The sequence below is a fragment of the Musa acuminata genome, unplaced genomic scaffold (assembly GCF_036884655.1).
Source record: "Musa acuminata AAA Group cultivar baxijiao unplaced genomic scaffold, Cavendish_Baxijiao_AAA HiC_scaffold_1036, whole genome shotgun sequence".
Lineage (NCBI taxonomy): Eukaryota > Viridiplantae > Streptophyta > Magnoliopsida > Zingiberales > Musaceae > Musa > Musa acuminata.
This window is the reverse complement of record NW_027021250.1, coordinates 44,621-62,232: the sequence shown is the minus strand read 5'-3', so window position 1 is coordinate 62,232 and position 17,612 is coordinate 44,621. Positions and strand designations below refer to the sequence as shown.

Sequence of the window (17,612 nt, the reverse complement as noted above, 5' to 3'; positions counted from 1 at the left end):
AAGGCCTTCACAACTATATTTACATGGTACCATTATCAACATTAATAAATAAATTTTATAGGATCGACGCTTTGTTGCACAAGAGCATATCATTTGCGTTAATTCATAAAAATAATTTAGAATTACGAGAGAGACATTTGATTTGACCTTAAAATTAAGATCTTATACGAAAGTTTTTTTCTAGAAATCCAGATTTGACCAATTCTTTTTCAAATTAAAACTTTATATGTAAAAAGGTATATGAAAAAGAAATCAAATTTAGAGGAATGTTAACAATATATATATATATATATATATATATATATATATATATATATATATATATATATATATATATATATATATATATATATATAGCGTAGGTGTATAATATTTTTTTATAGCATGGCTTAAGATATTGTGACAAGTATTTGGTAGCTTAAGCTGACAGCATCCGAAATGTATCCATCCACACCGGTGGATTCCCATGCCTCACTCTGTAAAATAGCACTCCATTTATTGACAGTCTATACCCCAAAGCTATAGCTGCCATGGGCAAGCCTGTGCATTTGTTGACGACATACATCTTGTAGGGATCAACATCAACCATTGCATTCCGATCTCGGGCCAATGCATATTGACAAACCAAACACCAGCATTCATCATTCGATAGTCCCTCCAAACGGTCAGGGGGTGAGGTTGCCATGAAGTTAGTTAGCATCTTCTTCGATTCTGGTGGTCACTATTATTTTACTTCCTTGAGCACCGGAGTAGAAGAAGTTTTTTATCCTCTCCCAGTCCTGTGGGCTCATATGCCAAACATCATCCAGAACAAGCAGGTATCTCCTCCCACTCAGCTTCTTTCCAAGTTCTTTCTGAAGATTGTCAAGGCTGACAAAGTCACACCGAAAACCATCGATGGATTCAATGATGGTCTTCGTAATGCTCCTTGTATCAAAATCCTGAGACACATAAGCCCATAGTCTAAGCTCAAAATGGTTCTTCACAGACTCATCATTGCAGACTAGTTGAGAAAGAGAGAGTCGTCTTCCCGATACCAGGCATCCCAAAGAAAGGAATCACTGTGATGTTACGGTCAGTCACCTCAGCCAATGGCAGCAATATATTTTTTATCTTTCGCATATCACTCTCACGACCGAGAACCAGGGAAGGAGTTAGCGAGGTGGTCTGATAACTCTGCTGCCTCAGGGGTGCACTGCGCTGAGTGAATTCAGATAAGAGGCATCTCCTTGCTATGGAATCTAGTCTGTGTTCTCTGTCCTTTACCCTGATGCATATTTCTCGATTGAACAGTTCGCGTTTATGGGGGCCAAGAAATTGCGCACCGATGCATATTTGATCAGCTGACAGCGTTGGCGTTCGGTTGCCACCTCGTCCAAGATATCATTTGCATCATATGCAGCCTGGCTGAGCTCATTCAGCAAATGCTTCACCACGTTCCTAATCTGTTGCCTCTCCTGTGCATCATTCAGTACAGCTTGAATCATGGCGACGGAGCTCTGCAGCTTTTCTAGCTCAGCATCAAGGCCGTAGGCTGTTTGCAGTTCCTGCGACAGTTGAACCAAATTGGAAGCTAACAGTGGTATGACAGCCGAGAGAAGCTCCATTGTGAGAAGGTTTTGAAAAAGAAAAAGATACAAGAGAATTGAGAAAAAAGATTTAAGGGTGTTTGTTGAATTCTGGACTTGAAGAGGAGATGGTAGCTGAGCAATCACACACTGTGAAGGTGTGGTTAGAACTGCTTTGCCATTAAGATGGAGTTTTGGAAGCTAACATGGTTGACTCAGTCTGCCCTGGAATCTTTATCCTATAAGGGAGTGCTCAGAGTGTCATGACGTCGGAACGATGGGCTAATTAGTTTGTCAACTTTATTAAGCTCAAACTATTGATTAAAATTCTTCAATTAAAATTTTAACAGTACACCCATCAAATCTTTGTAAGTCTATCTTAGTCTTGTCCACTTCTAACATAGGACTAATCGGGATGTTACAAGCTCCCTCACTTAAGGCTAAGCTGATCATCGTTTTCTTTCTTTTCATGAGTAAAGTTAGCAAGTTCTTGAAGATAAAAGAAACAAAAAATTTAGATGGATAGAGTTTTAGAATTCATGGACATGAGCAAAAGAGGAATGGTGGCAACAGATTCTGATCACAACATAAGATTCAGAGATGATTAAACCTTGCTGTCGCATTAGTAGATGAGCAACTTGCTTTTGTTTGCAATCGTCAGTCTTCCTTGATCTTTCAATTGGAAAGTATGAGGAAGCAACTTGGCTCTGTTAAAGTCTTCCTTCGTCTAGTTCTACTCAGTTGCATTATCATGTCAATTTCCAGGAGAGTTTCCCAGCTGCTGATAGCTGTCTTTTTGGTGGCCACAAATCTCGTCTCTCTTATTCGTATTTAGTATGGTTGTCCGATAGCTACTAATTTCTCCTATTTAGCAGTTCTCAGGAAATTCTCAGAACCTTCACATTCAAGAAGATGCTCCAGTCATTTAAAACTCTTGATAGGGTTCTTGAAGAGTTCTTTTTTTAGATGAAAGCTGTTCCAACTTTGGGGCTCATCAAGATCAGGCATCATGGTTGACTGACTTGAGGATAGACAACAATATGAAATGAGGAACAAATACATGATATTGACAGATAACCTAATAGTTGAAGGTTTCTTGGTCTACGCTCTTATCCCATTTAATATTTATTGGAAGTTGAGATCCAACTGATCGATTGAAACATGTCTTTGATAGCTCTCTATGCAAAGAAATTTTGGATAATTTATGCAGAAATGTCTGTGTAACATTGATTGTGTGACAATTGTGAGTTCAATGAAATAAGGGCCAGCCAACATCATATTCCTACAAGGCATTGTTTGAGTCCAAAAATCTCTTATTATCATGACCTGCAGCTAATTTTGATTTGATAGGACACAAATATATAATTGCTCAGCTTGCAAAGAACTTAGGAGTCATAATGTTAACCAGAAATTACACAAACTTGGAGCAAGGTCTGAATCACTATGAAGGAACTGTTATTCTGAGTAAACTCTGAGTCTTATATATGACAGCAATTTTGATTGTCAATTTGGACCACCACATCTCCCTTTCACTAGCTAGAAGTGTGATATTATCATTCATTCTGGTCATCATGCTTCTGCAAGTAGGACCGAGTGTTGAACTGGTAGTAGAATGATCACATCATATATATGGACCATCTGCCAATGTGGTAGTGCTTCCTCGACCTGTTCTGTCAAATTTCTTGCCAGTTTCTATGCACTACCGGTGCCAGAAATATGAATATCTAATTAAATAGCTTAACGAATTAAGCAGCCATTATGGTTGTTTTTCTAGTTTCTAGGACTCATTTAGATATTACAAGTATATGACAATGGATTTGCTCAGTAGAACATCATGGACACGTTCAATCATTGTCAACCTAGAAAATGGATTGTTGACTTACTGGCTTGACCTTGACTTAATGCTCATCCACAAAAAAGAATGGACTAACAGGTGACCGAAGGAGAGAGATCTTCTCACTCCATATTATATACAAGTAGATACCTGCATTGTGATGCACCAGCAACCAGAATCCCAATCCATGGCTACAGACAATGTCTACGTTCTCTTCTACTTATTGGCCTTCCTATGCATTCAACCCAACGTCTGCGACGGAGCTCTAACCTCGGGCTGCATCCCTGCCGAAAGAAGTGCTCTACTTGGGTTCAAACGAGGCCTGAAAGATCCTACCAACAGGCTGTCCTCTTGGGTGGGTAAAGACTGCTGCAAATGGGAGGGTGTGACGTGCAGCAATCATACTGGGCATGTCGTGAAGCTGGACCTCCACAATCCGCATCCTTTCTCCGATTTTGATGATGAGCCATACAACAACTGGACCTTAGGAGGTGAGTTGAGGCCTTCTTTACTTGGTCTGAAACACCTGAAGTACCTGGACCTAAGCATGAACGATTTTGGAGGCATTAATATTCCAGAATTCGTGGGGTCATTCCATCGACTCCAATATCTTAACCTCTCCAGTGCTGGATTGGGTGGAGTGCTGCCTCACCAGTTGGGTAATCTCTCCAATCTGCAGTATCTAGACTTGTCCAATGACTTGGATCACAGTTTTGTGGTTCCGGTCAATAAATTTAGCATTGGTGATGCACTCTGGATTTCTCACCTTTCTTCTCTAAAGCATCTCAACCTGAATAAGGTTAAGTTTCAAAATGGTACTCACTGGCTGGAAGCTCTGAACATGCTTCCTTCTATCGTGGAGATATACTTATCTGACTGTGAAATTCCAAGTGTTCCCCTCTCTCTTCCACTTGTGAACTTTACATCACTGTCTGTTCTTGATTTATCTGAGAATTTCATTGACTCTACGATACCCTCTTGGTTATCCAACATAAGTGGCCTTGAGTACCTTGATATCAGTTGGAACAGCCTTCAGGGTAATATTCCACCAGCCTTTGGTAACTTGGCTTCCCTCAAGAACCTTAATTTAGCTAACAATTTTCATCTTCAAGGAGGAATACCAACTTCCTTCAAAAATCTGTGCAAGTTGCAGAATTTAATATTGTCAGGCATCAATATCAGCAAAGATTTGTTAGAACTCGATGAATTTTTTTCTGGTTGCGTCAAGATGAGCCTAGAGGTTCTAAGCTTAGCCAGAACGAATATTAGTGGGCAGTTGCCTGAATGGTTATTCCAACTAGCGTCACTCCAAGAGCTCTCTCTTGGTCAAAATCAACTGAATGGAACTATACCAGAAAGCTTGGGACAGCTGTCTCAGCTAGTTGTTTTGAACCTTTGGTACAACCATTTGGAGGGTGTAATGTCTGAGGCGCATTTTGGAAGCCTCACAGAATTGAAATACTTAATTTTGTCGTCCAACTCCTTGGCTCTGAAGGTCGAGAGCAATTGGCTTCCTCCCTTCCGGCTTGAATTCCTTTGGATGGGCTCCTGCAAACTGGGTCCTGAGTTCCCTTCATGGCTCCGGTCTCAAATAAATATTTCACACATTGTTATGTCTAATGCAAGTATTATTGATGCTATGCCAAACTGGTTTTGGAGCTTAATTTCCACAGCAGAGTTCGTGAGTGTCTCCGGCAATCAGATCAGTGGCCACGTACCCAATTTATTGCATTTAAAGAAACTCTTTCGGTTGGATTTAAGTTCAAACTACTTCGAGGGTCCTCTTCCGTATTTTCCTCCTGGATTGGAAGCTTTAGATCTATCAAACAATTCATTCTCGGGAATAATTTGACTTGACATCATCATGAATATGCCTTACCTCACATATTTATCGCTTTCAAAAATTAATTTAAGTGACCAAATTCCCTTTTCTGTATGCCAATTGCAGGCCTTATGGGTTCTTGATCTTTCAAAAAAATATGTTGTCAGGAGAGATCCCCAATTGTTGGAATAATTCTTCCCGTATTAAAGTTATAGATTTTTCAAGCAACAACATATCTGGAATTATTCCTAAGTCAATATGTTCCATAGCATCACTCCAGTCGTTGCACTTGAACAATAATAGTCTATTCGAAGAGTTGCCCCTGTCCTTGAAAGATTGTACGAAATTAGTCATTCTTGATGCTGGACATAATGATTTGAAAGGTGAAATTCCAACTTGGATTGGCGAAAGTTTAACTAGTCTGAGGTTCCTCAATCTACGATCAAATATGTTGGACGGAGATATTCCTCCAAATCTTTCAAAATTAAGTGCTCTCCAATTTCTCGACCTTGCAGATAATAAGCTGTCGGGAACTATTCCAAGGAGCTTTGGAAATTTTACTGCCATGAAAGTTGTTGGAAAGTTTTCCAGTAGGATGACAGATGCAATGAGTTACGAGGAGCAGATGCTAGTAACAACTAAAGGACGAACTCAAGACTATGAGAAGTCACTTTCGCTTATGAATATTTTGGACCTCTCCGATAATAACTTATTTGGAGAAGTACTCGAAGAACTCGTAAGTCTTTTTGGCTTATTCAGTTTAAATTTATCCGGAAAATCATTTCACTGGAGAAATTATTGAAAATATCAGTAAATTACAACAGTTGGAGTCCCTTCACTTGTCAAGGAACAACTTTTCTGGCACAATTCCTTCTGGCCTCGCTGCTCTGACTTATTTGGCTCACTTAAACCTCTCATACAACAACTTGTCAGGGGAAATTCCTCTTGGTAATCAACTTCTGACATTCACTGATCCATCTATCTATATTGGCAATCCTGGTCTTTGTGGATTTCCTCTGAATCAAAGTTGTAAAAACAGTGAGACAACACAAGGTCAAAATAATGAAGATGATAGAGATGAGAATGAGATGATATGGTTCTACACCAGCATGGCACCAGGATTTGTTGTTGGTTTCTGGGCAGTCTCGGGTACCTTAATACTTAACAAGAATTGGAATCTTTACTACTTCCGATTTATAGACAATATGCTTGACAAAGTATATGTGTTTACCGTACTGAAGGTTTCTAGGATCAGAAAACGTTGTTGTTCCCAGCAAGAATGATAAATTTGAACATCAATATCTGCTGTATGAGAGTTCATCTCATTAATATCATATCATCAGCTTGAATAAATTTTCTACTTCTGAATACTTCTGGACTTATACAAGTAAGTCATGCACTCTCAATTTTGATCATTTCTGTCAAAATCGTAATACCATATGAAGTGTTCTAATTTTGGGGATTGTCAGAAAGTTTGCACCTTTTAATTAGTTTTTTTAAAATAGACACCCCTTTTTTAGTTGTGAAAGGAGGTTAAAACTTTTACGAAGATATAGATAAAATTTATGGTTTTATTTTCTTTCCTTTTTCTTTTGATGTCCAAATCAGAAGTTAAAAAGATAACTTTTTTTTCTCAGTTTATAGTATCTGCTTTCATCCTCTATTTTCCCAAGTTTATGATATCTACTTTTATCAAATATGCATTTGCATGTCTTGTTCTTCCCAACTATTACGCGGCAAGACTGACACAATTGCAATCACAAGCTCTGCTGTAAAAGATTTGGCCATCTTATTCGATTAATTTGACTCTTAATGAACTTATGCATAGGTGTTTTATATCATACATTACTCTTGCTTATGATCTACTAATGTAATGATCCTTTTGTTTGAGATTCTTGTCTTCATCAATCAAATACAAATTGGATGCATCATAAGCTCAAGTCCACCAAATGTGCTGCTGCATGGATTTTCTTGGATCTCATGCTCAGATCTTTTCAGTTGATGAGTCTCCCGTTAATGGCGGACATGCTGCTGCAGCTGATGGAATTGGGCCGAAGAGGCTCTCACATGCATGTCAATGTGACAAGGATGATATGTGCACGCAAGAACGATCCATTTATGGCCACCTTCAAAATTCATGTGAGATGTCATATGCTTTGTTGTTGTTGTTGCTATTGTGGAAAAGGTATGGCATAAGAAGACTATTAATATGGTTTTGAGTGTCAACAGTTGTCTTTTCTTTCATTTTGGTGTTGTTTTGTGAACGATCAGCGCCAATCAAAGGCCAAGTTCAAATGGGGCCCCTCTTTTTGCTGTTTGCATTACCCAATAAATAAAAACCCCAATAGAAAAGCGTCAATCATACGCAGCACTCGATTACCAAAGCCGTGTCCTCTGCATATTCTGTCCCTTTTCTGCCGCTGCTGCTCGTTTTCTCTTCCGCGTCGCTTCTTCGCCTTTTCTAGATCTCCGGATTCGCGCCTAATATGTCTTCCTCCAAGCCCGCCGGATCCATCCATGACTTCACCGTCAAGGTTGGTGGCCCACGGGGTTTATGTTTTCTATCGTCATCGTGTGCTCCGTTTCCTTGTCTTTTTAGTGTGCTGATGGTGGCTCCTTTCAAAGATCGATTTTTTAGACTGAGTCGGCTGTTCAATTTGGAGGACTGCTCGAAAGATGGGATTTTGACAGGGGTTTGGTTGTTTTTATCGTTGGTTTTGTTTTAATTTGACATCCGGAGTCGGCAAGGAGGTTTATTTTTTAAGATCCACTGCCCTGTAGTTTTGAATTTCTTGTGATTAGGTCTTTCTTTATGATTGTTCTTGGTTCTAGGGATGGATCGAGTTTACCGTGGTGGTCGATTTTTTGGAACATGTTTAATCTTTTGTGATTATATGCAACTTGATGTAGTTTTTGATGGTCAATGGTTTCTTGTTCGGAACGAATTCTTGAAGCTAATGAAGTGTATTTTCCTTCATCGTTCTCGACTTAATCCTTTGTTTTCTGTCAAGTCAAATGAGATGGACAGATCAATTAGCCCCCAGATTGGACAACTATCATCATATTGTATCTGCTGATGGTGCTGATGCCTCGAGTGTTAGGAGTTTTTGTTGTTTGTGGGGGAAGAAAACTTTTTCTCTGCGAGTGTGGGTGGTGATGATTGATGATGATGATGATCATGTGTTGTATGGCTTCCGATGCAGGATGCCAGGGGAAATGATGTGGATCTTAGCATTTACAATGGGAAGGTCTTGCTGATTGTCAATGTTGCATCTCAATGGTACTGCAGCCCTATTAAGTTTGCTTCTGTTCTTCGAGTTACAGATTAACATATGTTAGAAGGTTATGATTGTCTGAGATTGTTACAATTTCTCAACATTGTTCACTTTCTTAAAATTTAAAATATATTGATAATGTCTCTGTCATTGTTCTTATCTACTTGCTTGAGATTTCAACTCTGACCTCATTATATCGTGGTGCTGTTAACTTCTCAAAAGAAAAAGAAAAATAAAAATGAGTTCCAGTGTAAAGAAAACCCTCCTGTAGAAGATGATGCTAATGCAACTTGCATTTACATTTGAAAAGATGAGATGAATCTCCTGATACTGTTATATATAATTCCGAAGTGCCTACTACAGTTTGCAAAATCCACATGCTACATAGTGTACAATTCAGTGATTGACCATTTAATAATAACAGGAGCATGTAATTGCAGGAAACAAAAAACTGCTAAAGGGCATGAAGAATGTAGAGTTAAGGTGCAGCTTACCTTGATATATTCAGTGCTTGTGTGAATTGAGGGTAGTGATGAACCAAGGAAGTTTGTAGTTCTCCATCTATCCACACCTGCAGATTGTGCTGAAGAGTGTACCAGCCTTGATCACCCATCCCAAGGCATTGTAGCCTGAGCTCCGGGCAGTTACTGATGCTAAAAAATTGAAGTTTGCTTGGAAAACCATCATTTGGCAAGCACAAGAGGCCAGGACAGTCTGAGATCTCGAGACGTGCAAGTGAGGCCGTGTTTATGAGGCCAACTGGTAAATACATGAGATGCCTGCAGTTTTCGATCTCCAAGTCCTCTAACTTTATTAGTTTTGCAGTCCTTTGGGAAGAGTATGGAGCTCAGGGCAGTGCTTGATGGCCAAGTACAACAGGCCGGTCGGGAGCCAATCATCCGGTAATGATAACAATTGATTGCAGTCACTAATTTCCAATCGACGGATCAAAGCATGGGAACCTTGTATATTGAAAGGAAAGGTTCTCCGTTGCAGTCCACTGAGAGTCAGGGAGGGAAGCAAGGAAACAACAGACCAGGAACTCCAAATCCAGTCATCAGTAGTCTTCACTTCTAGTGATTTGAGTGCTGGGAAGTCAGATAGGCCAGCAAAACTTCGGGATGCTTCTATCACCAACTTCGTCAAAGCAGGAAATTTGTGCTTTAATTGGTCAAGAGCAAAGCAGTCCTTGATAACAAGCTCACGAAGAGAAGGCAAAACACAGTCATCAGCACCACACCATTCTTCCAGTCCTGACATTGTTTCTAGATGTAGCTTCTCCAATGATGGAAACCTTTGCTTGTTACTGCCACAAAATGAGCAGTCAAGGTGCTGCACCTGATGCATTTCTTTTATGTATAGATATTTAAGCTTCGGTAATTGGCCAAGTGGTGGGAGGTTAAAACAATTATCACAGTTGCAGATCCATAAGGTGACTAGATTGGAGAAGGAAGGATCTCCTACCCAAGTTGGAAATGATGTTCCTCCATACCCAACTATTCCAAGCTCTTTCAGGTTCGTATGCGGTCTGAGATTTTTTAGAACATATTCTTTCTCCTCATATCCAATACTTTGTGCAACTGCTTCAGTTATATTACTGTAGTTCCATGTCAACTCCAGCCTGTTGATGTGTTCCTTGCTCATGAGGTTTGCTTCAACAGCATCTGCTGCCTTGAAAACAAGATCAAGTCTTGCAATGAGAAGTTCACCATGGAGATTGTTCAAGTCCCTCAACTGAGATAAACCACAGTGAAGCCTTGTGCTCACAATATATCTTGAAAGTGTTTGAAGATCAGTTAACAATCCAATATCTGGTGGCATAAATCTCAAATTGCCTCTTGTGTGCGTTCCTTCCGGCGCCAATGTCATTCTTGAATTACCATCAAGATGTAGATCAAGATTCCGTAACTTGCGCAGATTCCTTGTATCCTTTGGAAGCTCTTCAAGAAAATAGCAATTCCTAAGTACCAAGGTTTGCAGGTTGTAGAGGTGAGACACAGATTCAGGCAGTCTAATGATATTTGTGTTCTGTAGTTGGAGACCGCGCAGATGCTTCAGATTACCGATTGATTCAGGCAGCAGAGCCAATCCCAAATTGCTTAGATTTAGAGTGCGTAGGCTCTGAAGTCTACCGGCAAGATCATCAGGAACAGCCATCAGGTAACTCATAGAGCTGCCAACCAGGATTAGTGTATGCAAGCCTTTGCATTTATAAACTTCCTCAGATAGATTGTTTTCTCCCCTTAACCGAGGTGATATGTTTGAGATGTTTTGATCAAATAGGTCATATTTCAGTGATAAATGGCGAATGCTGGCAGAGCCAAACCAGCCTTTGCCAGGCTCCACGACAGAACATTCCTCGGCTGCTATATGTCGGGCAAATTCATGAACAACATCATGCATGATGTACCTAGAGGTGTTTGTTGAATTCTGGACTTGAAGAGGAGATGGTAGCTGAGCAATCACACACTGTGAAGGTGTGGTTAGAACTGCTTTGCCATTAAGATGAAGTTTGGGAAGCTAACATGGTTGACTCAGTCTGCCGTGGAATCTTTATCATACAAGGGAGTGCTCAGAGTGTCGGAATGATGGGTTAACTAGTTTGTCAATTTTATTAAGCTCAAACTATTGATTAAAATACTTCAATTAAAATTTTAGCAGTACACCCATCAAATCTTTGTAAGTCTATCTTAGTCTTGCCCACTTCTGACATGGGACTAATCGGGATGTTTCAAGCTCCCTCACTTAAGGCTAAGATTATTATCGTTTTCTTTCTTTTCATGAGTAAAGTTAGCAAATTCTTGAAGATAAAAGAAACAAAAAATTGAGATGGATAGAGTTTTAGAATTCATGGACATGAGCAAAAGAGGAATGGTGGCAACAGATTCTGATCGCAACCTAAGATTCAGAGATGATTAAACCTTGCTGTCGCATTAGTAGATGAGCAACTTGCTTTTGTTTAAAATCGTCAGTCTTCCTTGATCTTTCAATTGGAAAGTATTAGGAAGCAACTTGGCTCTGTTAAAGTCTTCCTTCGTCTAGTTCTGCTCAGTTGCATTTTCATGTCAATTTCCAGGAGAGTTTCCCAGCTGCTGATAGCTGTCTTTTTGGTGGCCACAAATCTCGTCTCTCTTATTCGTATTTAGTATGGTTGTCCGATAGCTACTAATTTCTCCTATTTAGCAGTTCTCAGGAAATTCTCAGAACCTTCACATTCCAGAAGATGCTCCAGTCATTTAAAACTCTTGATAGGGTTCTTGAAGAGCTTTTATTAGATGAAAGTTGTTCCAACTTTGGGGCTCATCAAGATCAGGCATCATGGTTGACTGACTTGAGGATAGACGACAATATGAAATGAGGAACAAATACATGATATTGACAGATAACCAAATAGTTGAAGGTTTCTTGGTCTACGCTCTTATCCCATTTAATATTTATTGGAAGTAGAGATCCAACTGATCGATTGAAACATGTCTTTGATAGCTCCCTATGCACTCTTGTCACAACCCACAGATTTCTCATGATTAACCTTAAGATAAGCTGCGTATTTTTATTATCTGTAATCTAGGATAATTGTATTGGTGTGAGATGATCCACTGTGACGGCATGATCATGTACACAATTTTCCTCGCAATTGAATTTATGTCACTTAAATATTGTATTTATGTCACGCACGTTTGCATATGCCCAATTAACTCAGACTAATCATTATTATTAGTTTCATGAAGGATATATGTGTGTGTAAAGAGTAGTGATGTAAATTTGAATTTAACATTGAGAGTCAAATCATGTAGATTCACTATAATATTTATGAATTTCGCATATATATGTATATATATATATATTACGTAGATGTGTTTTTATATTTTGAACGAGTTCAAGGAACAATTCATCAACGAGAATATAATATAAATTATTCACAGATATCGTAATTTAGAAATGAATTGTACCAAATAATTAAATCTTAAATGCTGCGTAGGTGGTAAGTATGAAGGCTATGTTTTGGGTATAAGAATTAGGAGGGCATGCAAAGAAATTTTGGATAATTTATGCAGAAATGTCTGTGTAACATTGATAGCGTGACAATTGTGCGCTTAATATATGACAGCAATTTTATATATGACAGCAATTTTGATTGTCAATTTGGACCACCATATCTCTCTTTCAGTAGTTAGAAGTGTGATATTATCATTCATTCTGGTCATCATGCTTCTGCAAGTAGGACCGAGTGTTGAACTGGTAGTAGAATGATCACATCATATATATGGACCATCTGCCATTGTGGTAGTGCTTCCTCGACCTGTTCTGTCAAATTTCTTGCCAGTTTCTATGCAATACCGGTGGCAGTGCTTAATGAATTAAGCTGCCATTATGGTTGTTTTTCTACTTTCTAGGACTCATTTTAGACATTACAATGGATTTGCTCGGTAGAACATCATGGACACCTTCTATCATTGTCAACCTAGAAAATGGATTGTTGACACTTGACTGACAGAAGAATGGACTAACAGATGAATGGAGGAGAGAAAGCTTGTCACTCCATATTATATACCAGTTGATACCTGCATTGTGATGCACCAGCAACCATAACCCCATTCCATGGCTACAGACAATGTCTACGTTCTCTTCTACTTATTGGCCTTCCTATGCATTCAACCCAACGTCTGCGACGGAGCTCTAACCTCGGGCTGCATCCCTGCCGAAAGAAGTGCTCTACTTGAGTTCAAACGAGGCCTGAAAGATCCTACCAACAGGCTGTCCTCTTGGGTGGGTGAAGACTGCTGCAAATGGGAGGGTGTGACGTGCAGCAATCATGCTGGGCATATCGTCAAGCTGGACCTCCACAATCCGCATCCTTTCTCTGATTTTGGTGACGAGCCATACAACAACTGGACCTTAGGAGGTGAGTTGCGGCCTTCTTTACTTGGTCTGAAGCACCTAAAGTACCTGGACCTAAGCATGAACGATTTTGGAGGCATTAATATTCCAAAATTCATGGGGTCATTCCATCGACTCCAATATCTTAACCTCTCCCGTGCTGGATTGGGTGGACTCCTGCCTCACCAGCTAGGAAATCTCTCCAATCTGCAGTATCTAGACCTATCCGATGACATTTTTGTGGCTCCGATCCATCAATTTAGCATTGGTGATGCACTCTGGATTTCTCACCTTTCCTCTCTAAAGCATCTCAACCTGAAGAGTGTTAACTTTCAAAATGGTACTCACTGGCTGGAAGCTCTGAACATGCTTCCTTCTATTCTGGAGATATACTTACCTCTCTGTGAAATTCAAAGTGTTCCCTTTTCTCTTCCACATGTGAACTTTACATCACTGTCTGTTCTTGATTTATCTGAGAATTCCATTAACTCCACGATGCCCTCTTGGTTATCCAACATAAGTGGCCTTGAGCACCTTGATCTCAATGGGAATTTCCTTCAGGGTAATATTCCACCGACCTTTGGTAACTTGGCTTCCCTCAAGGAACTTAATTTAGCTTACAATTCTCTTCAAGGAGGAATACCCACTTCCTTCAAAAATTTGTGCAAGCTACAGAATTTAATATTGCCAGGCATCAATATCAACCAAGATTTGTTAGAACTTGATGAAATTTTTTCTGGCTGCATCAAGATGAGCCTAGTGATTCTGGACTTATCCTACACGAATATTAGTGGGCAGCTGCCTGAATGGTTATTCCAACTCAGGAAGCTTAAAGTACTCAATTTGGGGTGGAATCTGATTTCTGGTCCTATTCCTTTGTCACTTGGACAACTAGCATCACTCCAAGAGCTCTATCTTGGGGTAAATCAGTTGAATGAAACTATACCAGAAAGTGTGGGGCGGCTGTCTCAGCTAGTTACTTTGGACCTCCAGCACAACAATTTGGAGGGTGTAATGTCTGAGGCGCATTTTGGAAACCTCACAGAATTGAAATACTTATGTTTGTCGTCCAACTCCTTGGCTCTGAAGGTCGAGAGCAATTGGCTTCCTCCCTTCCGGCTAGAATCCCTTCAGATGGACTCCTGCAAACTGGGTCCTGAGTTCCCTGCATGGCTCCAGTCGCAAATAAATATTTTCGAAATTGATATGTCTAATGCTGGTATTATTGATGCTATGCCAAACTGGTTTTGGAGCTTAATTTCCACAGCAGAGTACGTGAGTGTCTCCGGCAATCAGATCAGTGGCCACGTACCCATTTTATTGCATTTAAATCATCTCGACTGGTTGGATTTAAGCTCAAACTACTTCGAGGGTCCTCTTCCATATTTTCCTCCTCGAATGTATTTTTTAGATTTGTCAAATAATTCATTCTCGGGAACAATTTCACTTGACATCATGAATATGCCTTACCTCTTATATTTATCGCTTTCAAAAAATAATTTAAGTGGCCAAATTCCCTTCTCTGTATGCCAATCGCAGACCTTACAGGTTCTTGATCTTTCAAAAAATACTTTATCAGGAGTGCTCCCCAATTGTTGGAATAATTCTTCAAGTATTATAATTATGGATTTTTCAAGCAACAACATATCTGGAGTTATTCCTAAGTCAATATGTTCCATAGCATCACTTCAGTCGTTGCACTTGAACAATAATAGTCTATATGAAGAGTTGTCCCTGTCCTTGAAAGATTGTACGAAATTAGTCATTCTTGATGCTGGACATAATGATTTGAAAGGTAAAATTCCAACTTGGATTGGCGAAAGTTTAACTAGTCTGAGGTTCCTCAATCTACGATCAAATATGTTGGTCGGAGATATTCCTCCAAATCTTTCAAGATTGAGTTCTCTCCAATTTCTCGACCTTGCAGATAATGAGTTATCGGGAACTATTCCAAGGAGCTTTGGAAATTTTACTGCCATGAAAGTAATTGAAAAATTTTCAAGTTCGACGACAGATCAAATTAGATATAAGGAGCATATGTTTATTACAACTAAAGGAAACACTCTCTCCTATGATGAGTCACTTTTGCTCATGAATATCTTGGACCTCTCAGACAATAACTTATTTGGAGGAGTACCCGAAGAAGTCACAGGTCTTTTTGGCTTATTCAGCTTAAATTTATCTGGAAACCATTTCACAGGAGAAATCATTGAAAATATCAGTAAATTACAACAGTTGGAGTCCCTTGACTTGTCAAGGAACAATTTTTCTGGCACAATTCCTTCTGGCCTCGCTGCCCTGACTTATTTGGCTCACTTGAACCTCTCATACAACAACTTGTCAGGGGAAATTCCACGTGGTAATCAACTTTTAACCTTCAATGATCCATCTATCTATATTGGCAATCCTGGTCTTTGTGGGTTTCCTCTGAATCAAAGTTGCAATGTCAGTGAGACAGCACGAGGTCAAAGTAATCCAGATGATAGAGATGAGAATGAGATGATATGGTTGTACACGAGCATGGCACCAGGATTTGTTGTTGGTTTCTGGGCAGTCTGGGGTACCTTAATACTTAACAAGAATTGGAACCTTTACTACTTCCGATTTATAGACAACTTGCTTGACAAAGTATATGTGTTTACCTTACTGAAAGTTTCTAGGATCAGAAAACGTTGTTGTTCCCAGCAAGGATGATAAATTTGAACATCAATATCTGCTGTATGAGAGTTCATCTCATTAATACCATATCATCAGCTTGAATAAATTTTCTTCTTCTGAATACTTTTGGACTTGTATACAAGTAAGTCATGCACTCTCAATTTTGATCATTTCTGACAAGATCTCAGTACCATACGAAGTGTTCTAATTCTAGGGATTGCCAGAAAGCTTGCACCTTCTAATTAGTTTTTCCAAAATAGACACCCTTTTTTTTAGTTGTTCAGTTTGGCAGAAATGAAAGGAGGTTAAAACTTTTAGGAAGATATAGATAGAATTTATGGTTTTATTTTCTTTCCTTTTCTTTTGATGTCCAAATCAGAAGTTAAAAAGATCCTCTCTTTTTTTTTCTCAGTTTATAGTATCTGCTTTCATCCTCTATTTTCCCAAGTTTATGATATCTACTTTCATCAAATGCATTTGCATGTCTTGTTCTTCCCAACCATTACACGTCAAAACTGACACAATTGCAATCACAATTTCGGCTGCAAATGATTTGGCCACCTTATTCCATTAATTTAACACTTGTTGAACTTATGCGCAGGTGTTTTTACCATACGCTACTCTTGTTTATGTAAATCCAGTGTCAGTATATCTAGAATCAGATTTCATTTTACATTACTAATTTTTTCTAGAGATCAAGGTTTAAATTATCATTAACCCTTCCTACAGGCCACATTGGTGATAGCCTCTCATGCAAAGGTATGTCTTCTTTTAAATCTCTTCAAAGATTAAATTTATCTCACATCAAAGAGCTTCCATATGTTAGTGCCGTCTGAATTTTGATATAGAATAACTTGGCATCACGGTCAAGATACTCGAATTCTGCCCAAAATAGGACAGCCTGAGTTAGAGCAGGAGTAGCTTGGATCTGAATTGCATGTACACTGGAGTTGCTTGCGATGGTTTAGTATGCTCTCTAACCTTCAAAGTTGTGGTGCTCTCAAAGAGCAAATAAGGTTCATACACAAGAGACTCGTTGTATTTGAGATGTTACTCGTGCTTCATGCTTCTTGTGCCCATGTAGAACTTTAAGGGGATCTCTTGTTGCGTGTTGAGTCTTACTGTAAATTTGTATCCTCCAAACTGTACATTGCTACAACTATCCAACCGAAGAAGCTATGGGATGCATCTGCAGTTGCAACAGATGGAGCTGTTTAATATGATCTACTCACGTAAATGATCCTCTTGTCTTCATCATTCAAATACATATTGGTTGCATCATAAGCTCAAGTCCACCAAATGTGCAGCTGCATGATCTTCTTGGATCTCATGCTCAGATCTTTTCAGTTGATGAGTCTCCCATTAATGGGGGACATGCTGCTGCAGCTGATGGAATTGGGCCGAAGAGGCTTTCACATGCATGTCAATGTGACATGGATGATATGTGCACGCAAGAATGATCCATTTATGGCCACCTTCAAAATTCATGTGAGATGTCATATGCTTTGTTGTTGTTGTTGCTATTGTTGAAAAGGTATGGTATAAGAAGACTATTAATATGGTTTTGAGTGTCAACA

The 17,612-nt window shown here is 39.3% G+C and overlaps 2 protein-coding genes across 29 annotated transcripts; both read left to right on the top strand.

Moving 5' to 3' along the window:
- The first annotated feature begins 3,508 nt into the window (after nt 1-3,508).
- Nucleotides 3,509-17,522, top strand: LOC135665700 (receptor-like protein EIX1). 26 transcript variants are annotated; one of them, XM_065177349.1, is made up of 6 exons: nt 3,509-7,409; nt 8,236-8,504; nt 8,940-9,261; nt 9,325-9,401; nt 9,496-10,014; nt 10,161-11,274. In XM_065177349.1, the coding sequence occupies exon 1, from the start codon at nt 3,563-3,565 to the stop codon at nt 5,252-5,254; it is 1,692 nt and encodes a 563-aa protein (XP_065033421.1). In that variant the 5' UTR covers nt 3,509-3,562; the 3' UTR covers nt 5,255-7,409; nt 8,236-8,504; nt 8,940-9,261; nt 9,325-9,401; nt 9,496-10,014; nt 10,161-11,274. The 26 variants fall into 26 exon arrangements, 22 of the variants coding, with proteins under 22 accessions (XP_065033421.1, XP_065033425.1, XP_065033424.1 ...); XM_065177353.1 differs by lacking the exon at nt 10,161-11,274 and adding an exon at nt 17,343-17,522 and having other exon boundaries at nt 8,940-9,828; nt 9,923-10,014; XM_065177352.1 differs by lacking the exon at nt 10,161-11,274 and adding an exon at nt 17,343-17,522 and having other exon boundaries at nt 8,940-9,828; nt 9,917-10,014.
- Nucleotides 12,615-17,238, top strand: LOC135665699 (receptor-like protein EIX1). 3 transcript variants are annotated; one of them, XM_065177332.1, is made up of 3 exons: nt 12,615-16,677; nt 16,765-16,794; nt 16,884-17,238. In XM_065177332.1, exon 1 carries the CDS (start codon nt 13,099-13,101, stop codon nt 16,069-16,071), a length of 2,973 nt encoding a protein of 990 aa, XP_065033404.1. In that variant the 5' UTR covers nt 12,615-13,098; the 3' UTR covers nt 16,072-16,677; nt 16,765-16,794; nt 16,884-17,238. The 3 variants fall into 3 exon arrangements, with proteins under 3 accessions (XP_065033404.1, XP_065033402.1, XP_065033403.1); XM_065177330.1 differs by having other exon boundaries at nt 16,765-17,238; XM_065177331.1 differs by having other exon boundaries at nt 12,615-16,794.
- Nucleotides 17,523-17,612: the final 90 nt, after the last annotated feature.

What these genes read in the sequence shown, in the direction of transcription:
- LOC135665700 (XM_065177353.1), top strand. Translation starts at nt 3,563, where the DNA reads ATGCACCAGCAACCAGAATCCCAATCCATGGCTACAGACAATGTCTAC.
- LOC135665699 (XM_065177332.1), top strand. Translation starts at nt 13,099, where the DNA reads ATGGCTACAGACAATGTCTACGTTCTCTTCTACTTATTGGCCTTCCTA.